Here is a 27447-nt window from a genome sequence, read left to right as displayed (position 1 = left end):
CAGATAGGAAACCAATCAGTCAGTCTTCCCCAGAATTGATCCATCGAACCGCCGAAGTCCCATGACGACAACTCGGCCTCTGCTTGCTGGAAGGAAGAGCCTCGCTTAAGTGCGAACAGTTATTCGTACTCTGCTAACTGCAGTCTTCCTTCTCTCTCTCTCTCTCTCTCTCTCTCTCTCTCTCTCTCTCTCTCTCTCTCTCTCTCATCATTCTTCATGAAGAGAAAGACCCCATGAGCTTGAGTGTCAGTCCATCCGGTACGTACTGCATGAGAATATTTCTCTCTCTCTCTCTCTCTCTCTCTCTCTCTCTCTCTCTCTCTCTCTCTCTCATAGATAGATAGATAGATGGATGGATAAAGATAGATACATTGATAGATATACTCATTAGGGAACTCATCAGGATTGGCACTTTGATTACATCTATCTGCTATCCATATGTACCATATATTGTTTAAGATACACGAACACATACATGTATATATATATACATACATATATATATATAATATATATATATATATATATATATATATATATATATATATATACGTAAATAGCCACATGAAAGGTGAAGAATCAAAGACCAGGTACCAGCGCTTATATATATATATATATATATATATATATATATATATATATATATATATATATATATATATATATATATATATATATATATATATATATATATATAATGTTTTAAAACGGCAATCCTGCCGCGTTTTGAACTGATTGTGCAGAACTTCCGAATTGATAGCAGAATTGTTTATAGACCGCATTTAACGAGGGAGTTATCAGCGATCGACATCAATCGCTGGTGTCCTATCTTTGTCGGTCTGTAAATCAGCTGCGCTTTTGACACAACCTATGTTTACAAGACGTTAGCAATAGGACTAGTCATTTACTTAATTTTGCAAACGGTCATTATCCGTCGAAGCTAATAGTCTCATGCACCTGATAAAATCTATTTTTAACAGTCACAAGGACGTTATTTCGATTTCCTAATACCTGCTGCATGCGTTGATGATTGCTGAAAGCCTTGAATCCGACGGACGGGGAAATAAATGAAGAAAACTGCACTTCCTCAGCGGGTTCGAAGCCTTGCGCGAGAAACGTATGTCGTCAGCAGTACCCTACCATCCTACCAAGATGCTTTATAACTTTAGGAAGAGTTGTTTTGTAGGAATGATATAATAAAACACGTATGATTACAGGAAGTAATAATACTGAGATTGTTTTTTATGTGGATTTATTTTACTGTTATTATATATATATATACATATATAATATATATATATATATATATATATATATATATATATATATATATGTAAATGTGTGTGTGTATTATTCATAATATGTACAGCACTGAGTGAATGCATACTTCAGCAGTATGTAACATGGCCAAGGCCCACTACTTAGTCTTAGACCTTCCTTATCAGCCAGTATGTAAGGTCCTCATGAGTTACATGCGGATGGGTAAAGAACATGAGGCCTCGGACATTTGTCCCTTGAGTTTTTTTTTCGTGTGATTTGGACTGCTTTCGAGACACTGGTGATTTTCAAGTTTTCTTATCCATATAGTTGTAGTGAAGACAATTATCTCCCCTAACATCCTGACAGAGAGAGAGAGAGAGAGAGAGAGAGAGAGAGAGAGAGAGAGAGAGAGAGAGAGAGAGAGAGAGATTTGAACTCCTTTGAAGGATATGATTAATGTGAACCATTGCTGTCTAGTTTCATGAGCAGTATCGTATTTTATTGCTCTCTCTCTCTCTCTCTCTCTCTCTCTCTCTCTCTCTCTATATATATATATATATATATATATATATATATATATATATATATATATATATATATATATATATATGGCAATATCTCACCTGCAAATGTTCTTTGCAATGCGTAGCGACTCTGCTCCCGTAGACTCTGGGTGATGCGTAGTATTTCACGAGCGTAAGTTAGTTCGTTCGTACGTTGGCTTTTCATTGTTGCCCCCACAAACATTCTCTCCCGTACGTACAAGCGAATGACGTTCTCTCTCTCTCTCTCTCTCTCTCTCTCTCTCTCTCTCTCTCTCCTCATAGTATGCTTAGAGGACATTGACCTCTGCAGGTAACAGTGTGAGAGAGAGAGAGAGAGAGAGAGAACGTGGTTTGCTGCCGACAAGCAAGAGTCATGCCGCTGGCGAAATATTGTTATGATAATTATATTCTCTCTCTCTCTCTCTCTCTCTCTCTCTCTCTCTCTCTCTCTCTCTCTCTCAACAAGCCCGTGAACACCTGCATTTCATTGTTAATATCCGTAATAAAGTAATGGGTGTGCAATCTCTTTAATTTTATTATATCCCACGCGAATAAATGCTGTAATTGTTAATTAAGCTTTGAGTGCTTTTTTTTCACCATTGCACTTATGAATAAAACGTCATGCTAACTACTTCTTTTACTACTACCACTACTATTGCCGTAATAGTAGCTAAGAAAATTATCATGCTGGAATTGTCAGCTCGAATATTTTTAGTCTTTAATTACGTAGTATTAATCTCGTCTAGATTTCGGTGGAAAATGTCTTTACAGCATTGCTCTGAAATCATCTTAACTGATGATGGCTGTTACTCAGTTATATAATCAGAATTGTGTTTAGAACTGACGAATTATGTCAAATAAATGGTGTATCTGGTTAAGGAATCCTATCAGTTACCAATAAAAAGCAGTTACCAACAAGATGAGAGAGAGAGAGAGAGAGAGAGAGAGAGAGAGAGAGAGAGAGAGAGAGAGAGAATGGTTTAAACTGAATGAGGTCTCACCAGAAAAAAAAAAATCCCTACAGATACCACTGATCTATTCATCTAAAAAAAATTTCACCAGGCAAACCGTATCATCGTAATTCAGAAATAATTTGCTAACGAGCGCCCCAGAGAAAGAAGTGACCTATTTATTGAAACAGCGACCATCCCTCTCAAGATAGTAAAATGACCGGCATCCTCTTCCCTGTAATTCACCCGTGGAGACAGACATCGAGGCGGTTCAGCAGTCCTGAAGGAGGTCCCTGTCCCTACCGAGGTCTGTAGAGACCCGGCATCTCCCAGAGGAGTCCCGAAGCTGTAGGTTAAGGTGATAAGTGAGTGAGTGAGTGAGTGAGTGAGTGGGTTAGGAAAGGACTGTCCCAGTGCCCAAGGGCACAACATAATGATAATGGCGGGTCACGGAAGAAGGTGCCTCGGTTGTATGCCTGGGGACAACCGAGGGTTTAAGGCATGGGGTGTGGGGGGCGGGGGGGACTGAGGAAGTAGTAACGGCTTTTGTTTGCAATGGACACATTAACCTCTTAACCTTTTCCTCTCTCATGTTTTTCGATCATCTTTCTTCTGGAAGCATTGAAATCCAAAAGGAAGTGAATGCAGACATTCTCCTTTCCAGGTGGGTATCGAAACCACACTCGTTACAAGAAGACTGAGTGAGGCTAGTGCTTCATCCATTAGTCTGATCAAGAAGGCCTTTGTGGCTGTCATTTCACGTAGAACTTTTAGAATGGCGAACGTGCGAGATCATTCAAGCCATTGAACCAAACAAAAACTTCTTTCAGCTTTCTTCTGAAGATTGAAAAAGAAACCCACAAAACCACTATGTAACTTGTTTACTTCTAAGTAAAACTAAATGTAAATATTTAGAAGTAAACAAGTTACAAAGTGATTTTGTGGGTTTCTTTTTCAAAATTCAAGCCATTGCTATACGACTATCCCGTACCAAGACACGCTGAAGAGTACATTATCTTCTTTTGTCAAAGCAGCGTTCCGAGTTCCTCAAATTAATTTCAACTTGGATCTTTCACATTCACAATTGATCCCCGACTCTTTTCTTACCGAGAGTAATCAGATTTAATGAACAACACCAATATCTAGTCAATATGTCTCTCCGTCGAACTTCTCAGTTCCAGAGGTCCTCAGTAGGACTCTGTTCCAGTCTCCCTACTGAGGATGTCGTGCAGTTGGAATTTCAAAAGTTCAAGCGAGGATGCAGTGAATGACTTCCCTAATACAATTCTCCTTGAATTTCAGTCTATTTATGAATTGATTTTTAATTTTTAATGAGTGAGATCTCTCCTTTCTGTATTTCCCCTTACCTCTTTCTTCTTTTTAATGAACACTATATTCTTTGGAAGCTTGAATTTCAAGTCAGTGGCCCATGTGGGCTCGTTCCATACGAATAGGGTTCATCTTCTGAATAATAATAATAATAATAATAATAATAATAATAATAATAATAATAATAATAATAATAATAATAATAATAGCATTATCCAATCTTTTTCCGGGCACAGTACTTGTAAGCATTAGTCAAAATTCATAGAATACTCAATTTTTATTTTATCCACTGGCAGCAATTTCTTCTAAGGCACAAGCCAGCAAATCATCGTGTAGCATTATTTGATAAAGCCTCGGCTCTCTGTCAAGGCGGAGGCGAGGATGTCTGTCCTCTCAACAGATTCTTCGGATGGGCTTCGTCCGAAAGTTTCTCTAGTGGGTCCTCTGGGTCTCTGTGATTTAGGCTCTCTGGGTCCGATTGGGAGAGATGAAGTTGCTGTAGCTTTATCTCGCTGTGTTGGTCATAGATGCTCTGTTTAGCTACACCACATACCTATTTCGTTTGGCTTCATTTATAGAACGTCATAGATGAATTCTCCTCCCTGTGAAACAAAATACAGGATTCTCTGTTTGTTCATGGAACGTATATAGATTCTGCCTTTCAATTTTCATATGTTTAGTTAAGATGAACTTTAGATTATACGAACGATTTCCCTCGATGTTTACTTGAAATCATCAGAAGAATTTTCTTGCGCCATTCACCTGGAAACGAAATCATATTGAGCTGAATTCAGTCAGAATGCAAAGCGAACTGAAATGGATCCGTTGAACTTTTAATCTAAAAGCAATGGCAAGCGAAATTAGAAACTCGTGGTTCTATTTTCTTATCGATATATAATATATATATATATAATATATATAGATGTATATAATATCTAATATATATATATATATATATATATCATATATATATATATAAATATATATATGTATATATATAGTACCATCATATATATAGATATATATATATTATATATATATATACACACACACACACACATATATATATATATATATATATATATATATATATATATATGTGTGTGGGTGTGTGTATGTGTGTGTGTGTGTGTGTGATACGAAATACTTCTCTTAGCTTTCGATAGCTGCTGTTAGCATCTTCTTGAAAGTCCTATGAATATCGGAAACATGCAAGTTTCACGCAGTGAGTCTTTTCCTACTGCTATCAATTAGAACCTGAATGTCCGTGGACATAATTATGATAATAATAATGATATGTTTTATTAAAAATAATGGCAGAATTCACAGAATTGATTTTATACAAAATTCTTTCAAATCTCCTTATGGTTTGTCTTTCTGGCACGCTGGCATGACATACCAGCTGTCCAATATTCACCGTGCTGTAGGTCGTCAACGGAATTTCGGGCTGGTGTTATCAAAGGCAACGGGATATCAGGGACAGGCTGGGGTCGTCAAGAGGTATATAGGTGTGTCTCGTAGGTCGGGAACAGGCCGTAGTCGTCAGGGGTCTATCCGGAATTCCTTAATTTTTCTCCTTCTCTGGTTGTTCCTATAGGTGTCTACATGTTTCGGCCACCTCGTTTGGCCATCATCGGGACGGGATCGCTAAGTGCAATATGTTCTGTTACAGCAGAATGACAGTATCAGTACAATTTATTTTACGCAAGGTCTTTTCACTTACTATATTTCTTTTATTCAAAGCTGACATCTTCTAAGAACAGGCCGATGTACATGATGTGGATACAGGGAAAGGCAATTCTCTCACTTTTTATTCCGATACACGCAGCCAGAAGATAATAATAATATGATATTGATAATAACACAAAGTCTGCCTACTTTCCCAGTGCGCTGAGAACCCTCAACATAACCGCATTTTGGCTCGCATTGACTCCCCCGCTAGAATTCGCTAACGCCGGCAATTAGGACCATTTCCCGACTGTTTTAGCGAGCAGTAAATTGGTCCAAGGCATCTTGGTCTCGTTGATTCCTGCATCTTGCATCCTCATGAGGCGACAGGAATTTAAATGCAGGTATTGTTTTGACGTTTCTCGTGTTTATATGTTGTGGGATCTTGACGCTCCTCCTTAGAAAGTCGGTGCAATTTTGCTACTGAGTTTAATCGTTGAGAATTTTGCCCTCGCAGAAAAAGATTTGTTTTTTTCTTGAATTCTTCAAGTACGAATACATAGTATGAGAGTATTTGAGAAAAAGGACATCGGGTACACTCATATTGTTAAAAGGATGCATTGGCCACTAAAAATGAACTGCTTGACAAAGTACCTATCTGAGAGAGAGAGAGAGAGAGAGAATCACTAAAATTGTATCCGTAATTCTAGTGAAGTGTGTGTGTTCGAGTATTCAAATGCAGCTTGAAGTATTATGAAAATAATCTTTCCCAAGAAATTCATTTGTAAATTTGTTTATGGGAAGAAAGACTGACATGTTTTCTAATATCAGTTACAATCTTACCACGATAACTCCGAGAAGCTAATAATAAAGGTTTTGCAGTTAAAGTTAATAACTTGCAGCTGACATGAAAAGAAAGGAAAAGAAACATACAAATTTGAGAATGAACTCATTATTTATGCTTTGAATTCCTTGCAAGGTAAGCGGATGTTGATAAACATTGTTGTTGTTGTTGTAGCTGCAAATATATATTCACTTAGTGTTTCTCTCTCTCTCTCTCTCTCTCTCGTCTCATCTTCTCATGTCATCCGTCTCTCCTCGTCTCTCTCTCTATCTTCTCTCTCTCTCTTCTCTCTCTCTCTCTCTCTCTGTAATATATTTTATATATTTATATATATATATATATATAGATATATATATATATATATGATATATATATATATATATATATATTATGTATATAAATATACATATTATACAATATATATATATATATATATGTATAGATTATATATATATATATATATTATTGATGGAGATAGAGAGAGAGAGAGAGAGAGAGAGAGAGAGAGAGAGAGAGAGAGAGAGAGAGAGAGGTTGAAAGGTGAAGACTCGAGTCCTTGATCGCGCACCGTAAACAAAAGAACTCGATGGAGACTTAGAAGTGGTATTAGATGCTGTTTTTGAAATGATGGAAATGTGGTTTTTTTGTTATTCTAAACAGAATTATTTTAACAGCCGGCAGTCGTTGGAATGAGCACGGTTTTGACGACTTTCACCAAAATGGTAATGTTTCAAAGACCGATCTGTTAATTTTGATCCCGCTGATAGCTGCTGATCAGTTTGTCATAAATAATAAAGATTTGCTTCCTCCATCTATTATTATTATTATTATTATTATTATTCAAACGACTTCCTCTCTGCTGTTGTATTATGCATGAATTATAGATTTTTCTTCCTCTAAATTTAGGATTCAGTGATCACGTTGAAAGACTTGCAGGATAAAACGATCTTTTTAAAGTAGAAACCTTAAAAAGTTTGTCATAAATTGTACCCATTTATGAAATCACTCTGACTTCTTAAGGGGCTTTTTATCCTGCTCTAACACCAATTGTTGTATTTTAAGTAACTCCATATCATTTTAAGTGAGCCTCATTGTTGCTTGATTGGTCATGTGTATACGTATATGTTATGATTTGTTTTTTCAAAACATTTCAGTGTTAGTTTTCATCATTCTTACCAGCAGCCATCACATGATAGAGTGATTGAACCATGAATTTCTTGTACCTCTTGACGAAGTATTTGGTACTGTGTTCATTTTATGAATTTTATTTTTTCATTATTTTAACAAAGACTTTTATTTTTACGAATTGTAGCACATAATTTTACTTGGAATGAATTTTACTCGTGGCACGCTGATATAGAAATAAGACTGAATGTGAGTAAAAGCGATTGTGATAATTATGCCTCAAACAAATTTAACCTAAAGTGCGATTTTCCTTCACTCATTCCATTGAGGTGTGAGAGATGTGTATTTCTGGCGATAGAAGTTCACTCTCGACGTGGTTCGGAAGTCAAGTAAAGCCGTTGGTCCCGTTGCTGAATAACCACTGGTTCCATGCAACGTAAAAACACCATGCAAACAAACAGACAAACGATTTTCCTTCACTAGTCTAAGGTCACTTCAGAAATTCATTTCTCGATATAATGTGGTTCAGATCCCATGATAAGCTGTAGGGTCCCGTTGCTATGTGACCAATTGGTTCCTAGCCACGTAAAAATATATAATCATTCGGGCCAGCCCTAGGAGAGCTGTTAATCAGCTCAGTGGTCTGGTTAAGTTAGGATATACTTAACACTTTTTTTTTAACAGACGGCGTAATAAAAGTGTGCCTTTCCTTTCCAGCGGTGAAATTCGGACGCATGAGCAAAAAGCAACGTGAAAAAGTGGAGGACGAGGTTCGGTACCACAAGTCGCAGATGCGAAGCATGCCCGGCGAGGAGACTTCTCCGGACTCGTCCATATACGAACCTCCAACTCCCACTTCCTCCAATATATACCCACACATGTAAGTCACTGATACGGGTGTGTATGACGCTCTAGAATTCTCTCTATGCCTCTGTGTTTCGTGGGTTTCATATTGCCCTTTTGTTTATTTTTTTGAAGATTATTCAGTTCTTCCTCTGGGATTTACCCTCACTGCGTTTCCACCATCTTCTCTTCCTCTCCGTTTTCCGTTCTGTTCTCTTCATTATAATACTTTTCTGTCCTCTTCTTATCCTTACCACTTTATTTTCTTCTCCTTTTCCTCGCTACTTTTCTGTTCTCTTCGTAACCTCACTCCTTCTCCATCTTCTTTTCCTCGTTACTCTTCTGTCTTCCTCTTTTCCTCGCTTCTTTTCTGTCTTCCTTTTTCCCTCACTACTTCTCTGTCCTCTTCTTTTCATCGCTACTTTCCTATCCTATTCTTATCCTCACTGCTTCTCCATTCACTTCTTTTCCCCACTACGTTTCTGTTTTCATCTTTTCCACTAATTTTCTATATTCTTTTCCTCACTAATTTTCTGTCTTCATCTTTTCCACTACTTTTCTATACTTTTCGCCACTACTTTTCTCTCTCTTGTGTTCTTGGCCATTTGTCCAGCCTCTCTTTTCTTTTGGTTTTCAAGACATGGATAGATAGGATTATTAAGTAGCCCATCCTATCATCCTGTAGGTTACCAACAATAAAAGGACAGTATCCTCTTCTGTCGAGTTTCGATGTCAATTCTTAAGGTAGCAGTTTATCATTACCATTTTATCATTCCAAGTGTTGAAGGAAAAAGAAATGGATAGCATATTCTTTTGTTTTCCCATGTAAATTTTCAGTTTAATGTTGATAAATGTCATGTAAATAAAAATTCTACACTAGTTTTAACTATTCCTGTTTCTTATATATATAAATATTATATATATATATATATATATATATATCATATAAATATATATATATATATATATATTATATATATATATATCCTTATATCCACGGTAGAAAGGTTAGTGAAACAGGGACTTGGAACAAGTACTTTCGTAGTATATTCTAATACGAAAGTACTGTTTCACTTACCTTTCTACTGTGGATTTAAGGATATTCTCAATTATGTGTTCCTTCGTGCTACATTGGATATATATATGTGTGTATGTATTTATGGAATGTTTGGATATGTGATATAATCAAAATGCACTAGAGTATAATGCCCTCGACAGTAAAGATTCCAGTGTAAATAATTATAGTAGATTCACATCAACCTTGTATTTGATGCCTAGGCCAGTCCCTTACGACGCTCCTGATTGGCTGTTGATAAGCCAATCACAGGGCTGGAACTCTTAGTCTCTCAAGAGAGTTCACATGGGTAGGATCTATGTTCCACCTCTCCTGAGGGATACATCTTTCAGAAGTATCCCTCAGGAGAGGTGGAACATACATCCTGCCTATGTGAACTCTCTCGAGAGACTGAGAGTTTCCAGCCTTGTGATTGGCTTATCAACAGCCAATCAGGAGCGTCGTAAGGGACTGGCCTAGACATCAAATGCAAGGTTGATGTGAATCTACTATAGCCAATCAGCTACTCATCTCCGTTATGGGTATTACTCGCCGGTACCCTGATGTCAAAACAGTTAAGCAGTGCCCACTAAGAGCCACTCCCTCCCCCAGGTACAGCACTTATGTGCCAGCGGACATCACCCCATTCTCGACCACTGGCTACACGTACACTCCTCAAACCTCCACGCCGAATATTCCCATTGAGATCACCTCCGATTACGTCATCGACTCCACCACCATTGACGTCCGTCAGACGTCTATAGAGCAGCTTCCGGATTCTGGGGCCATGTCACCGGTTGGCTCATCTGGTAAGAACCTCTACAGAGGGACTGTCTGAAGCCTTCCAGTCTCTCCCTCTCTCTTTCTCTCTCTCAGTCTCTACCAACTCGTTAAATATTATGTCAGTCTGGTCCCACGGTTTTCGAAAAGGTTCGCTCAGATGAAAGGTAAGATAGACGAACTGTGTTTAGTGACATTCGGTTATTTGCATCGAAAAAGGAGGAGCTACATTCTGAGGATTGTTTACCGGTTGGAGTCACACGACTATGGCAACCTTGGCTTTATGTTTCGGTTAGGGGTGTCAGTGTTATTGCTTGGCAGTTTCGATGGCGTGAAGGGAGTCGTCAGACATAACGGTCTCAATCTACAGTGAAATTTAGTGGAAAGTATCATTTTTCATTCGAAGACGCAAAGGAAAGTTTATAAGTCAGTTTCTCTCTCTCTCTCTCTCTCTCTCTCTCTCTCTCTCTCTCTCTCTCTCTCTCTCTCTCTCTCTCTCCTGTTTTTCCCACTTATGTAGTACTTACAGAGATTCATTGAATCAGGCAGCTGACATCAGAAATCCCGCGCAGTTTAAATGCATATTTCTTGAGGCTTTCCTTTGTTGTTAATGATGATGAGATGCTGTTGCAGAATAATTTGTATGATAGGCATTTGGCAGTCATTTCCAAACCATGATGTGGCCCAAGGTACCCGCAGCCAGAGGTAAAAAAAGTTGACAATTCTACACTGACCTAAGACAAATAAGGCAAAATATGTCGCGCGTATATGGGTTTTTTGTTCTAAACATAGCACTGTACAAAGTTAGAGAGGTCCTTAGTTTGAACCAAAATACCCTTTTATTAGTATATATATAAGAGATTGTTCACTGGAATATCAAACATGTATCGTATGAGTAAAAGGTAAGTTCTTCGTACGGTACCGTCTTGTGTATACTTTGTACAGATAAACCACACAAGTGCTGCGCTCTGTCTTCACTGTCTTTCTGGAAGCTCCTGTCCGTAGCCCTTTTGAGTTCCAGGTCTCCTTTTCCTGTATTCTCTTATAACTGGGTGCACCTCTCTCTAGTGTCTTACTGCTAGAATAATTTAGAAGGACACGGATGAAGTATTTCAGCACTTTACTTCTGAACAGGTTTCACGACTTTGCATATCTCAGAATCACAAGTTTATGGAACTTTCGTAGTTTTCAGATTGACAAGTTCCATAATCTTTCTTTGTCTCAACAGCTGTTTTTAGGCACTTTTAGTTGTTTATACCAGGGATGTTTTAAAGTGCAGACAATGCAAAAGATCTAAGGTTTAGAGGAACCAGATTGCTGAAGAATTTTAGTTCCAAGACTTCACTGAACTGTTGATTTAATGATAGAGTGACTACACTAATATTAAAGAGAGTATGAGTTATTTTGATTTTAGGGAGTTGAAAACATTGAAATGGTTATTTTAAGTAAGAATTATTAATAATTCTGAGTCTCGAACTGAGATAATCACGCACCAGTTTTAATTAACAGACGTAAGATCTGCACGAAGTAATCACAAGAAAGATTTTTGCCAATGTTCATGATTATTGAATAGCTTAATTTTAGAAATTCATGATTAAGATCTAAAGTAGCTCATTGTTTATGAAAACAATCTATTGTACTAATTGAAGAAATCACTTACACCAGAAAATCAAGGGTTAATCCATTGAAAAATATATCATTTGCCAGACTGCTTGTCCGGATTTCTTGAGACTAATCTAGAGACAGGGTTGCAAAGTTCCACATGTAGAAAGGAGATCTTGGATTTGAGTGTGTATTTTTCATATTTTTATGTGGTCTTAACATGTAGATAATGCATAAAATGCCAAGCAATTTGGTCAACACTAGATATAATATAGTTCAATGTTTATCTTAACTTTAGTTTATAAGTACTACCTTAATTATATAGGAGCCCCGTGCAAGCAGAAAACAGTATGGACTAGGGTGGCCTCATGTGTAGAGTAAGAAATTGCATATATTATGTCCCTTTTTGATGTATGAAAAGTGTCATATATTATGTGAAAATAATTTGTTTATAATGCAAACTTAAGTGACAAAGGCTTTTTGAAATATAAACACAGTAGCGTACCTATTTTGCAACTATTTGTATACCGGCCCAAATGACTTGACAATACTGAAGGAAGACTTGAGAGAACAGAGATGCGATTGATCTCTTTTCTTCTTCTCCTTATTCTTCTCACTGCATGCACGGTGCTTGTGGGCAGGTTACCCCCTCCCCCCTCACAAAAATGCCTCGGGGTCGTCACTAATGCTCTGGTGTTGGGTCCTCAGGTAAAGGCGGTTTCGGGCACAGAGGAGCTAGCTCGGGTGGAGGAGGAGGAGGAGGAGGAGCGAGCGAAATGCCAGGTGGTGGTCAGATGCGAGGTGCTGGTCCTGGCGGAGGAGGAGGAGGAGGAGGTGGTGGTGGTGGGGGTGGTGGAGAAGATGGTGGAGGTGAGAGGGGAGGTGGAGATCTAATGACTGACGACATTTTCATCAAAGAAGAAGAGGTCGATTGCTTCGATCTGGACACCTTGCAGACCACACGCATCAGTGACCGCGGTTGTCCGAACAGTTTGTCAGATAAAAACTTTACTGCCGTAGACAGCACGACGTACCTGCCTCCCGAGCCCACCTCTCCGCCCCTAAGTCAGCCTCAGCTTCCTCAGCAACAACAGCAACAGCAACAGCAGCAGCAGCAGCAAATACAGCAACAGCAGCAGCAACTACAACAGCAACAGCATACGCCTGTTGCAGGTGCCACAGTTATACCTGAAGAAGAAAACCCACCTCCTCGTAAGCATCGCTCTTTTTCAGTTGCACGAACCACCCTGTTTTGATGTTGTTGTTGTTCTTAGGATAAGGTGACCTCTGCTTGTAGTGAGGTCCTCTGGAGCTTGTCCTTGGCCCTTGTAGCGATGGAGGTCTGCGTAAATGCCAGCTCAGATAAGTAGCAAATTCCCGAAGTGACTTAAGGAACTGCTTAAAATGAGTAATCAGTGTCCTATAGTATTTATATTTCAGCCTGTAAAGCAGTCAGTTTTTTACGTGACTTCACCTTGGTGAGAGTGGAATGGATTTGTTTTCTGATGTAGGTAAAATGCATCTGGTCTATCTGTGAGATAGAGTAGAGTCTTAAGTTTGGTAGATGTCTTCCCTTTGCTTTATTTCATGGCATTTAGCGAGAAATAGAACCTCATTTTGCCCTTTTCGCTGTTGCGATACAACAAAGAAATGAGATCAGCAGGTTCTGTCAACTGCAGCAGATTCTGTAAATTGTTTCTGGTTTCTTAGTATGAAATGATTTTTTACATAAAATTGGCGTCACAGGAAGAGGGTAATTAACGCAGAATGTGCCCCAATCATTATTTTTTGGCAAAATATAAAGGGAATAACATCTGAACCAAATTTTTGTCAGTTATTATGAAAGTTCTTGATGTTTCACTGACTTTTAAATTGGGTGAAGATTTTTTTTTTTGTGAGACAGACAGACAGATTGTAAATGTACCATTTTGTTTTACGAAAAAAGACTGCTCTGGCTGGGATGTCATGATCCGAAAGTTTTACTTTCAATGAGTAAAATATTTTGGAATTTGCTGCTTTTCTAGGGCAGTAGACTCTATACAGAGAACTAAGTGTTGCATGGTAGACTTTACTAATAGTAAGCGTTAATTATATTTCTACGGCTTTGACATCCATTGCTTTGCAAAAACTAGAGCACGACTATGAACCAGTGCGGCCAGGTAAGTTATTGAAAGTGCTGCTTTTTTACTGTTGAAGGTAATTAGATTGTTCTAAATTATTGGTTTTAACTGATAATATGCAGTATTGTCTTGTAGTAGTTACGAGTAATTTTATTTAATATTATAAATAAAGATATATAATATATAGTATATATATATATATATATAATATATATATATAGATATATATATATATATATATATATATATGTTATGTATGTATGTATGTATGTTATAATTACCTTAAGAGGAGATGGTTTCAGAGGAAAATGAACAGGATGGTGGTTTCTGCCACATTTGTAATTAAATTACTTAATTGTGAAATAATCTCAAGCAAAAAAGATGTAACAGCTACACGCAAGGCTCATCAGCAATGTGTCGAAGATCTCTCTCTCTCTCTCTCTCTCTCTCTCTCTCTCTCTCTCTCTCACACACACACACACACACACATGCCATTCTCCTGTATTCTGTTGGCACTCCTGTGTTTTCTCCAGTACCTCCTTGAGTATGTATCTCTAGCCAGTTCGTTTTCGTTTTCTTCTCTTCTTCCTCCCACTAAACACAGCTGAATTAGACACCCTTTATATCCTATCGAACAGGCCATGATTGTCGGCACCTAGGCCCAGCAAACTCTGGGTAGGCCACGTGGCTAGCAACCTCATCCTGCAGGTGAACCCCCTCTGAAGTCCTCTCCTCTAAATGAGAAAGGCGCATAGAAGAAAAATTATGCTGCTTATATTGTCTTGATTTTGTTTTCCAGTAGTAAGTAGTTCCAAGTACAGCTCCCTATGCTTATAATGTCGTAGCTTGAGCATTTGAGCATGTTTTTTTAACGATTCGTGTATTTGCTTCCTAAAAATGCTGCATTTTAATATTAATGTATGTTATTTTTTGGATGAATATAAAATCTTTGAAAGATCAGTGCTTGTTTGTAGCTCAGCTGAAGGATATGGAGAATTGAATGCTTGGTGTACGTAAAAATATACAGTATAGTGTGTGCGTCCGTGCTCATGCATATGGAATACACCTCGTCTCTTTTTATGATGACTATTTTGGGATGTTCCGAATCTGAGGGCTGATGTAGGGGGCTCAAACCGACTACAGTTTATGGTAACTCAAATCAAAAGTTAATGTAGTAACTTGCACCTGAGTTTGAGCATTGTTTGTTATAATATAAGCTATTCTACAATATATTTTCGTTATTGTTTTCTTCAGAAATATGTAGAAGGGCATTGTAGTTTCAGTGTTGTGCTCACAGAGTTGTTTTTTCTTGAATGTTATTTAGATATGTGACAGTCTTATTTTCAGACAATGTATTCGGAACGGTTATCAGCTTTCTTACGCAGAGAATATTCATGATCACTATTTAGAATAAGCTTATTTCTTTTAAGAATATTTGTCTCAAATGAATAGTTTTCAATAGTACACTGAAAATTTGCTTAATAATGACAATGTGTAGGTAATATAGTCATAACAGAATAAACTCATTCAATTTTACCTTCAATATTTTCTTCAAGTGATAAGTTTAAAGTTGAGTCTTTCTGCAAAAAAAAAAAAAATCAGAACAAAGAGTAAGCAAATTAAATCCTACATTGAATATCAACAATCAATAGATTAATGTAAGAATGAAATTTTACTTTGCATATTTGCTTCAAGTGATAAAAGACTGAAATTCAACCTTGTATATTCAGTGCAAGTGATGGATTTAAGACCAACATCCATGATGCAGACTTCCAGCGATGCTAACCTATACCAGACATGTCCACAGATCCTGTTCAGCTGGCTGAAATCTTGGCCCGCTGGGTTGCAGATGCGCACGTCAGAACGTTTCTGTACTCGTCGGAACATATCGCTGATGTGATGAGGAAGCAATCCTTGGACATTTCCAAAGTCAATTACTACAAAAATATGGTGAGTCCACGGCACATGATTTTTCTTGTGGTGGTTATCGTTAGGGGTTGTTCCCTCTTAATAGTTTCGAGTGGAATGTGTTGAGTAGATGGAAGAGCTTACAGAGGTAGATTTTTGGCACGTGTTAATGTGATCAGAAAAACAACAGCGTGGGAAAGTTGCCATCATTTGAAATGACAACGTAGAGCTCCTTCTTATTATTCATAACGTGGATGAAGATTTTAGCCATTGTTCTCAGAATCAAGGCCAAAGAAATCGTATTCTCGATGCAATATTTAGATGGGGTTTTAGAACAAGTGAATAGAGGTGTCCTTGTTGGTCATATGTAGAGCCTCAGTGATAGTTTCTTTATGTCTGTTTTCAGGCTGTAAAATGATAATGCGTGATAGATACAATAAGAAAGGTGCAGACTTTTAACATGATTAAGTGGAGGCTTAATTGCTATATGTCAGCTAGAGAGAGAGAGAAACCAAATAGGCTAATGTTGCAATTCAATATTGGGAAGTGCAGTATTCAGTACAACCACTGCTCTGCTGCAGTGAAAATACGAAATAAACAAGAATCTGTGATGTACAGACCAATTTCCCATGTAAGAATGAGAACGTAGGGAACCTAGATGTCATGGGTTATCTCAGTTATCTAATCTGAGTGCTTTTTCCCACTGAGATAGCACGAACCATCCCCATAGATTAGTATCAAAGAATTGCCGATATCTTATTCAAAGGATGTGGATAATGATGTTTGAAGTTATGGACCTTTAGCTTTGTAGTTTTTGTGTTTTAAAATCAAATTCTTGATTTCTAAGAGGTGTTACTGTCAGAGTAACAAAGGATTTCTTTTTGGTTTTGAAGGTCAAACTAATTAATTGATGACCGAAATAAATTTCAGTAGGGAACAGTTTCCACATTTTAAGTCTTATTCAGTATTAGAAAAGAGTTGTATTTTGACATCACATCACCAGATTACCTTTTAATGTCATTTTACACATATTGTAATCTTGCATCTTCATGGAAAGGATATTACATTTGTAGTCCTCCTTTGAAAATGAGAATCAGTACAGATTCCATTTTATTCATGGAAAATTTAAACTAGCGTAAGTAAATTGTACTTCATGGGGTGAACGTAACACAGTGCTCATTTTCCAGGCACATGAGGAACTGTGGTTTGACTGTGCTCAGATGTTAACGTCCGTTATCCAGCAGATCATCGAGTTCGCTAAAGCTGTTCCCGGTTTTAGGAAGTTTTCTCAAGATGACCAAATTGTCCTTCTTAAAGCAGGTTGGTACCGTTAGTTTTTTTTCGTGCCAGTGATGTGCAATGTCCTATATCGTATCTATTTGTTTCTGTCACATATGAAAGGGAACGCCTGAAATTTGACAACCTATATTTTCTTTGTCACAGGAAGCTTCGAGTTAGCAATACTTCGGATGACCCGCTACTTCGATGTGAATCAGAATTGCGTTGTTTACCGTGACACTTTGCTGCCAATGGAGGCTTTTCTTAATATTACAGAAACTGTGGAAATGAAACTTGTTAACAACGTCTTTGACTTTGCCAAAACTATTGCTGAACTTAAGTTGACAGACACAGAGCTAGGCTTATACTCTGCATTTGTGCTGCTCCAAGCAGGTAAGGAGCTCAGATTTGTTGGTGGTAGTGCTGATGATGGCGCCCTGGATGGATGGGGTTGGCGTCAGTTTTGCCACCCAGTGTGTTGCTTTACCCCCAGTGTGACTGGGATCCTTGATGAATGAGACTCCATCCCTGCCCGCCGCCACAATTGTCACCCCTGACTTCTGAGACGCCCATTGACGTCATTAACTCATTTCCCGAACTCACCAACGATGAATGAATGAATGATCAGTGCCCCATTTCATTTTGTCCATGTCGGAAGTCATCTTTCGACCATTCATTGCTATCTCAGGGTTTCGCTCATCCCATAGCCCATCATATTTGTTCATTACTTTGAACGTAGACTTACGACTTGATGAACTGAAAAATGATGGAGTAATGATTGTGGCGGCAGGGTGATGGCGGCAGTCCTGGTGGTTACACCTCGGGTAAGGCTCATACTCGGTGGTCTAGCTGAGGCCTTGGTCTCTACTTCTTTTAACTACAACAAAGGCACCATTACTGTAAGTACAACTAACACGCCCACTCTATGAAACTCTGCAGGATACTGGCTCCTCATTTGCCCAAGGCCCGATGTTAAGAAGAGAGAGATGACTCGAGTCATCTTCTCAAGCACATTCCCCCTGGATCATCTAAATTCATCCCCTATCAGAGGAACGGCCAAATTAGGATGATTGTCGCTTGAATATATATATATAGTACTTATACCTTGCTCTAACGATTCATGAGCATTCACTTCGTGTTCCTAAAGCTAATAAATTCTGAGCTATTTACTGCTTCATATCAGTATTGGTTTTTGTAAGGTACTCAATTAGGTTTTATCACGTAAAAAATTGATCCCACCGCTGGTGTAACCATGATGCCCTACATACTTCATGACAAGACAGACATGTGACTGGAACTCAAGAGTCCAAGTACCACCTGCCAAGAGTTTCTTAGAGAGAAGCGGTTCAAATACGATCTTGAGGTCCACTGTTGCTGCCGCTTGAACATGAAACAGAGTTTGCATTTAGAGATGTTTTTGTATGTCAGTTTCTCGTGGATTTAATATTATTTGTATTGTCATCCACAGTTTTTTTTTATTGTTATTTGCTTAGCACAGTGACTATTGTACTGCAAAATGTTCATTATAAACTTGGCTGACAATTACAAGAGCTTAAACACTTAGAGAGCTTGATCAGTCTGTCACAAAAGCTTTGGGACAATTTTTTTTTTATTTATTTGCTGTTTGCATTAACATTCTAGCATATAAGCACTTGCACTTCTCTTGCTACTTTGATATAACTTCTTCAGCTCAACTTAAAAGGAATTACTTTTTGCCATCACCGAGATGGACAATGACTCGCCCTTCAGGAAGCCACGCTGGCTGACGGCCCAAGCTTCCAATTAAGACTGATACACTGTACATACAATGACCAGAGGATTCGAAACTTACCCTTCATGTTTTTCCTTAACGTAATACTAATCATCCTCTTAAGAAGGATTTGTACACAGTTTTATCAAGATTTTTTTTTTATTTTTACATATTGATCCACTTCTTTTATACCTTTGGTCATGGTCTCATTCAGCTGACATGATGAGGTTACCTGCTGCCCTGACCGTGACCTTGACGCAGTGACTTTTGATTTGTATTTGTTGTATGGTGTCTTTGATTTGTCTTCTTCCTTCCCTCCCCTTCCCTCGAGCTTTCATTAAGCTTCACTACTAACTGTTATGTGGCTTTGTATGTTGATTTGTGTAGTAATCTTGCTGCTAGCATGACCCTATGAATCCCTACCCAGCTTTTGCCATAGTTTGTATGTTATGAGAGATATTGCATTGTTATTCAGTATTTCTTGAATGCTAACAGTGGTCCTAAATTTCATATGTGAGTTGTCTTACTTCAGTGTTATATCTTAATCTCCTACCTTGAATTGCTCCCGGAAATCCGTAGATGTAGATGATTAAACTGTAGTCTTGATTCTGGGTCTCTTTAACAGCGGATTGCAGTCTGTTGCTGCTACTTTAAGTCATGAATCACACCCTTGTGTTAACTATTTCTATCTAGAGGATCTCTAGTTATTTCCTGAGGTTCAAGTAAACTATATGGAGTACTGTACAGTATGTTGAAGATTCTTGCCCAACTCAGAGCTGTTCATTCCTAACTGATGTTAAAACCCTTTTGGAATCATGTATTTGAGATTCATTTTGTGTTCACGTCTTAGTATATTTGAGCTGCTCATAATGACATGTCATTGTGTCAAGACAAATCCTGTACAGTACAGTATTAATATTTTTAAGTATTACATTTAAAACGCGTTTCTTTATTTGTTGTACTTGTCATTCTTTTAGCTTCATTTGATTTATTCTACTTTCATTTGCTGTTTTGATGATCGCATTTGATTTATTAGGAGATTGTTGCTTATTAATCACTGGACTAAGTTGATATGTGTAATTTCAAAGGAAATTTTGCTTTATTTGCTTTGATGTTTAACATTTGTCATGCAGTCATTGAAGCATGTTTTATTATAATTCGTCATTTTGTAGCTTTTTTATGTGTGTCCCTTTCCTCTTAATTCAGTATCCTGTTGTGGTAACTGGCTTAACAATTTTTGATGCATTATATTTGCTAGTAGAGTACTGTGGAAAACTTGAGAATCTGATCATTTTGCTCTCATGATAATTTTGCCAGCTGTGTGAGCATGACTACTCCTAATAGGGGGATGTAGCTTTGAGTACATTCTGTGCTGACTTGTGTTAGAGTTCATTTCACTCCTTCGTAGGTCTGTGTCTCTACTATATATTGTTTTACCACATGACTACCTCATAACAATTGACTGGCCAGTAACCAATCAGGACTTCTTGTTTAGGCAAGAGGTGGAATCACGTAACACTGTTCATGCGAAACCTTTCTTTTTTATCTCTAATAGATCGACCAGGTCTGCGTGGGCAGGAGGAAATTGTGAAGCTCAACGAAGCTGTAGGGCGGTCGCTGTGCCTGGAACTGGACAAAACCCACAGATATCCAGTTAAAGGAGATATTACTGTTTATGCCTTCTTGCTGGCTAAGATGCCAGCTCTCAGGTAGACAGACTTTAATTCACTGCATTCTATGAAATGACATGTCAAGTTGATTATTTGGATAAGAGTATTGAAATCTAAAGATAGTAATTGTGGACAACCATGAAAGTCTTTAAGTTTAGAAACTCAATTTTGTATTTTGTTTGTCCTGGGCGTCTAGGGAGCTGAGCATGCTGCACCAGGAAGCTCTGAGCAAGTTCAAGAGGGCTGCACCACACCTCCAGTTTTCTGACCTACACAAGGAGATCTTCAATGTAGATTCCTGAGGTGCCTATGCTTGGTAAGGCAAAAGTTTGAACAAAACTGCTTTGCAAAACTTCACTTGCCTACTTATACCTCTGTTGGAAGTGTGAATGTCTAGTAAACGTTCGTGTGATCATTAAAGTTTTAAGCTGAATTGCAGGTAAAGGAAAGGTCTAATAAAAGAAACGATTTACTTGATAAAAAGGTCACAACTAGTATCCGGAATATCAAACAGATTCAGTAGTAATACTTGTACGTATAGTATTTGTTAAGTTACTTCGTACTGTATGTTGAAAATATGGAGATGCTCTTTGGATATTTCGGGCTTGTAAAAGGTGGGAGTTATTCTTGTGAAAACTTTGGGTTTTAGCATCTGAACATAATGACTAACGATTTGATTTTGCAGTTCAGGAATGAAAGAATGTTAGATATAAACAACTTATAGTGTATCTGTCCATTACATTTCTTGAGAGATTTGGTTTTCAAAAGTAGAAATGAAAGAATGTTAGGTACGATTAACTGATAGCGAAACTGTCAAGTACATTTTTCAGAATTCTTGAAGGCTCTGATTTCCAACACCAGAAATTTATGTTGGGTATGATTAACTGATAGTGAATCTGTCCAGTACATTTCTCAAAATTCTTGGACGATTTAATTTCAAAGACTAGAAATTAAAGATACTTAGGTATGGACAACTGTTAGTAAAACTGTCAAGTGCATTTCTCAAAATTTTCGAAATAAAGTGTAGACTATTTGGATGTGTAGTAAAGGATTCATCTGTGTCCCGCAAAAAGGCTCCATTTTCAGTTGCTGTGTAGAATAGATCCTGTGTTCAAATTCTGTATAATACTTTATGTCACAATTTTGTGAAAAGCTCCCTGATATATCACTGTTTTCTTTTTGCAGTAGTTTAGATTGAAAAGCAAGTAGCCTCCATTGTTAATGAGTGTTTTTCTCCCTTTCCAGAATACCTGATTATGATGATAAGTGCATCAGGGGAGCTGATCATTCTCCTTCTGGCCCTGTTACTCCATCACATTCTTTTCTACAAGTGAATGAATATATTGTCTGTACATTACCTTTGTGATTTGTTTGTTAGTGTTAATTGTTAGTGCAGAGGACTATGGACTCTTTAAAATACCATTATAGATGTGTTGTGAGTTTTACAGAGTCTATCATGTGTTCTGATCAGAGGATATCTGAGACTGAGCCGACTAAGGGCTCCTCTCTCCCTTCATAGCATTCTTATGAAGCCCACAGCTGCAGCTGCAGCAGCAGCAGAAGCAGCAGCTGTAGATGTTGCTGTAGATGACTAATATCATTTTTAAAGATTATCTGAAAATAAACACCGATGCCTTACAGTCAAGTGTTGGCAAGTGGCTTCATAGCTGAGTGTTTGTGAGTCCTCAGTGAACTAGACTTAGTGAGTCTTTCTTGAGAAAAAAAAAATGTCCAAGGTTGATGATACTACACAGTTTATTTTTTAAGGAGTCATATAAAGTAAAACATCCTTGACAGTGATCCTTATCTTTGTAAACAAAAGATATTGTATACTTAAAAAGAAGATATTTAATTATTACATGAATTGTTGTATACTAGAAATCTTTATTGCCTATAGATAAAGTTATCATTCTCATCCCTCTCATTATATCAAAAGTTTGAAAGAACAAAATTATCATAAATTTCATATCATCATCTTCACTTTTATTTTGTATATATATGTATATATATACAGTATATGTATATGTGATAAACAGTATATATATATGTATAATGTGTACGTATATGTGAATGTGTATATACAGTATATACATTAAATATATGCATATGCAATATACATAACATAATGTGCGTGTGTATGTTTATGTATATATATGAATAAGGATGTACAGTCCACTCATACATCCATAGTATTTTGGATATATATGCTGCATATGTATACATATATACTTATATACATACATATATACTTATATACATATGTTTGTATATATATGTATATACAGTATATATCTATATTTAGCTTATAATTTTGTATAGTTTAATTTATTTTTTGTTCAGCTTTTCCCAGCAAACACATTATTGAAATTGTATATTGAGCCAGTTCATACTAACCTGCAAGTGATGTGGTCACGAAGGAAATTAGTGAAGGAATGGAACAGAGGTACAAAGAAATTGATTGATTGAGAGTCCAATAGTTGGTCGATATTGCTGGCAATTCAATTACATTACCAGAAAACTGCCTTGAACCTGTTTCTTCTGTGTTGTATTCATAAGTTTGTAAATAAGAGATGACTTTAAACTCTTTTCACTGTAAACGAGTGAAGTAAAATGATTTCATTAAATTTCTAAAACTCCTCTATTGGGGCAAATAGGAAATCTGGTATATAATGTACTGGGCATCATCCCAAACTCTCAAAAAAAAAGAAAAAAAATAAAAAAAAATAGACAAATAAATAAGAAAAATGGCCTCACTCTTGGAAACGCTGTGTCGCGTCCTTTGCCCATTCCAGCCGCGCTATAGTACAAATAGGTTAGAGCCGAGGCCATCCTGCCCTGTCTTGTTTCCCGAATTCCTGCCCTGGATCCACTGGCCCGTGACCGCGTCCTCTGATGTCCCTGGACTGGTATACTTAAAGCCATTTCAGTCATTCATTCTCTCAGTCACTGTCGTGTGTTCTAAAGGTCTGTGACCCCTTCACCTTTTTTTTTTTATGATTATGATTTTATTTTCTTTATGTGGAGTACTGAGTCTGAGATGATCAATTTGGCTTTAGGTATATTTAACCACTGACAAAAAGTGTGCAGAAAGACACAGCTTTTATTGTAGGTATTAAGGGGTGGCGGTGACTGGAGACCCTCTAGTGCTTAGTATCTAGAGTATTGTGTGCCAATGAGAGTTGTAGGGCTGCTGTGGGTGATCCGGAGTCCAACTACAGGAGCATCTACAACAGCTCGCATGTCCAGAAGCCTCTCGCGTGTGGGTGGTCCCAGCCCTATCTACTCTTTATGGCATGTGGTCACAGCCCTACTGTACAAAATCTCCAGGCATCGCCAGTGAGACTTGCTGCTTGCTGCCGACATCCAGCTATTTATTTATTCAAAGTGAATACCATCCGGGAAATGTGAAGAAGAAGAAGGTGAAAAAAAAAATGATGCTGTGCGTTATGAGAGATTTTCCTGGAAGGACCCAGCAAGCAGCAAGTGGCAAAATCTGTATATTGTATACAGACTCTCCTATTGGTTATTGTGCATTAAACAACTCTCTCTCTCTCTCTCTCTCTCTCTCTCTCTCCCTACGGTCCTCCTCCTCTATTTTTTGTTTCTTCGGGGTGCGGAAAAATAACCAGCTAGGACGTCTTGTACTCACCACACATAAACACACAGGGGTTACAGTAAACTGGTATTTTGGCTAACTTGGAGTTTTATTATGCCTTTGGTGTTCATATAAGCTTTTTTTTAGGTTCAAACTTGATTATTATTATCATCCTTATTTGTCAAAACAGTAATAAAAAATTACATGTTTTCATCCTTTTCATTTTGAAACCCATGTGCTACATTGTCACAGTTTTTGTGTTTAAGTTTGAGCACTGAGTTTTCGCACTTATGGAAAAGACATTTTTGCAATGAAGTCAGCAGAAAGTTATTCATCTGATAAGTCGGCTATTGGAAGTGCTATGTATTTTACGCACAAAAATCAGTGTTTAAAATGTGGCACATTTTTTATTTGCTGTTAAATCTTGAAAGATTCCGTCATTTCTCTACAGGACACTTTACGATACAGTAGATCACGAGATGAAATGCATAACCATAATATAAAAAAAAATGCAAACATTACCAATAATGGGTTCAGACAATATGCTTTTCAGTTTTAGTGAGAAACTACTGAAATTAAATGCAGCCTTTTCTCTCTCCAGTTAGAAGTGAAAGAAACAAAAAAAAAAGAAATAAAATTGCATTTTCAATTAAAAACAAAAAGTAAATGAAGCGCCTCAGTGGCGTGGTTAGTATGGTGTTTGCGCCCCACCTCGGTGGTCGCGGGTTCGATTCTCGGCCATTCCACTGAGGAGTGAGAGATGTGTATTTCTGGTGATAGAAGTTCACTCTCGACGTGGTTCGGAAGTCACGTAAAGCCGTCGGTCCCGTTGCTGAATAACCACTGGTTCCATGCAACGTAAAAACACGCAAGCAAAAAGTAAATGTATCTCTTGATATTCATCAAGGTAAAATAAGACAGGATATTAAAAAGTACCTGAAAAGCATCTTTTCCAGGAGATATTGTCAAAGACTTGTACGAAAGTGCACTTGAAAAAAAAAATGAGTATTCGTTACAAAGAATTCAAATAAATCGTCGAGTACGCTTTAAGAGTAAAATGAAAGAAAAAAGATAACCCTTACAAATGGAAAAACTTAAAAATAAGGATAAGTGTAAATAATTGATGTAGAACAGAAGCTTTCTGTGTCCTTGTTGTTGCAGATGGTGTGGAAGCATTAAGTGGTGGTTCCCAGTGTGTTATCTTTCGTCACCAACAGATGTCAGTGTCATTGCTAGTGACGTAATGGTTCTTGGAAGTGTCACTCTGCTGTTCAAGAGTCCTTGTTTGTCCCCTCAGCCAGACAAGAAGCATTATTTTCTTTTAGGTTTGGCGGGCGCACGTGTCGAAGGAAATAATTAACTGTAGGGTGGATATAAATCAACTACGTTTTTTAAATTTATATAACATGGTGCCTGGATGTTATCAAGAATTGTTTCTCTCTGCGTAGGTAAGCTTTATTTGTAGTGAGATTGGTAGGAGTAATTTGTCCCATCTGTAGTGAAATATACTGTATCTCTGCAAGGGAAAGATATATGGTGTTGCTCGAAGTGGTTTAATTGTATGCTGCTATGCAACCAGGCCCCCTAATCTCGTTGGTAAGTTGAACTTTGTAAGACTATGTGCAGGGACTGGAATGCAAGCAGCTTGTCACTGGTGATCCCGGTAGAGCATGCAGATATTGTATTCACAAGACTGAAAGGCATTTCAACAAATTAATGGAAATCCATTTGTGGCTCACACAAGGGATATAGCAACGGAGTTACTCCTTCGCCCCCTAAATCCGCTAGTGTCCTTCCCCACATCTTTGTTCTTCTCCAAGCAGTATTCACTCGCGCAGTAACCATCTGTGGCTATGAATAGTCAGCCATTGTTCTAAGAAGACTCCAACAAGGCGTAATAGCAATCCAGAGGAATGGAAAACGTCACTTCCTTGGTTCCTTGTTAATTACCACATTGGTATTTCTACAGAAGCAATTGGCGGTGGCCTAGACTATGGCAATTGACATTTTCCTGTTATTTTACCCACTGAACAAGAATTTAAAGTAATATTTATTCGGACGACTGTAATTAACCCCCAAGGGCCAGTACTAAACACGGCGCTCGACCGCCGACCGAAATCGGCGGAAGAAAAACACCAAAACCAATATGGCGGCGATACCAAAACAACAACAAACAAAGTAGGGAGCGACTACATATCCGCGACGATCGATTTGTGTGCGCTGTCAGTAAGGCCGTGGCGGAATGGCGCTTCGCGCCTTATCCGCATATTTAAAGATTCTTGGCAAGCACGGCATGTATGGCAAGAGGTAATGTTGTGCTGCGATGCGCTAACCACAGGGGTTACAGTAAGGCTACTTATCGTGGCAGATCACACCTAAAGGCGTTCCTGTTGTAGTCGATCCGACAAATAGCTCCACAACTATCGCAGTTTTTTTGCTTTAGAATTAAATTGTCTTTGAGCATATTCAATCACTACTTCTTTACCACCACTAGACAAATAATGATAAAATTCACCGTAACCCACATTGCACTGCAAACAATCGGTAGGAAATCGAAGGTCTGTCAAAATTAATGCCAGAAGGGCCAGCCACTGCCTCTGCCATAGCTACAGGAAGACAAAATGCCGGTTTTTGCTTCATTATTCGAGTATTCAGTCAAACAAGGATACCAGTGGACACTGGACAGGTAACTTTATTATTCCGCTGAAATGCTAGTGAAACTTAGTTTTCGACTAAAGTCGTTCGTAATTGGTTATGAAACCCATGACGTCATAACGATGTCACACCTCTCAGCCAATAATGAGTAACTAGAACTGCTTTTGCGTAAGAAAGTAAGTTAGAGGGCTCATTAAAAGTAAACATACCGTAAAGAAAGGAAACACCTCTCCCGACTCAGGAAAAATTTGAGGTAAAAACTTATCAAGCTCATTTAATTCCACCCCGTTCAATCTCTCATATAATGACTATACTTTTTATATTGCTTTTCACATGCTCTTTCTATGTAGGTGATTATTTATCTTAATATCCAGTGCAGAGTGCTTCTGAAGTATTACCGTTTAACTTTGTAAGACTATGTGCAGGGACTGGAATGCAAGCAGCTTGTCACTGGTGATCCCAGTAGAGCAT

The 27447-nt window shown here is 37.9% G+C and overlaps 1 protein-coding gene across 8 annotated transcripts in view; it reads left to right on the top strand.

The window, feature by feature from the left end:
• The window catches only part of LOC135222628 (probable nuclear hormone receptor HR3), a 437120-nt gene extending 412699 nt beyond the window's left edge, over nucleotides 1-24421 (top strand). For 7 of the 8 annotated variants that reach the window (XM_064260749.1, XM_064260750.1, XM_064260748.1 and 4 more), the window contains exons 3-11: nucleotides 8439-8601; nucleotides 10231-10427; nucleotides 12709-13212; nucleotides 15916-16070; nucleotides 17216-17348; nucleotides 17472-17699; nucleotides 20612-20765; nucleotides 20923-21042; nucleotides 21972-24421. In XM_064260749.1, coding sequence (XP_064116819.1) covers nucleotides 8439-8601; nucleotides 10231-10427; nucleotides 12709-13212; nucleotides 15916-16070; nucleotides 17216-17348; nucleotides 17472-17699; nucleotides 20612-20765; nucleotides 20923-21028 — 1640 coding nt within the window. In that variant the 3' untranslated portion in view covers nucleotides 21029-21042; nucleotides 21972-24421. The remainder of the gene's footprint in view (nucleotides 1-8438; nucleotides 8602-10230; nucleotides 10428-12708; nucleotides 13213-15915; nucleotides 16071-17215; nucleotides 17349-17471; nucleotides 17700-20611; nucleotides 20766-20922; nucleotides 21043-21971) is intronic. The other variant, XM_064260746.1, reaches the window with a different exon arrangement.
• The last annotated feature ends 3026 nt before the right edge of the window (nucleotides 24422-27447 follow it).

Source organism: Macrobrachium nipponense, chromosome 8, assembly GCF_015104395.2.
Source record: "Macrobrachium nipponense isolate FS-2020 chromosome 8, ASM1510439v2, whole genome shotgun sequence".
Classification (NCBI taxonomy): Eukaryota; Metazoa; Arthropoda; class Malacostraca; order Decapoda; family Palaemonidae; genus Macrobrachium; species Macrobrachium nipponense.
This window is presented reverse-complemented; position numbering and strand designations above follow the sequence as displayed.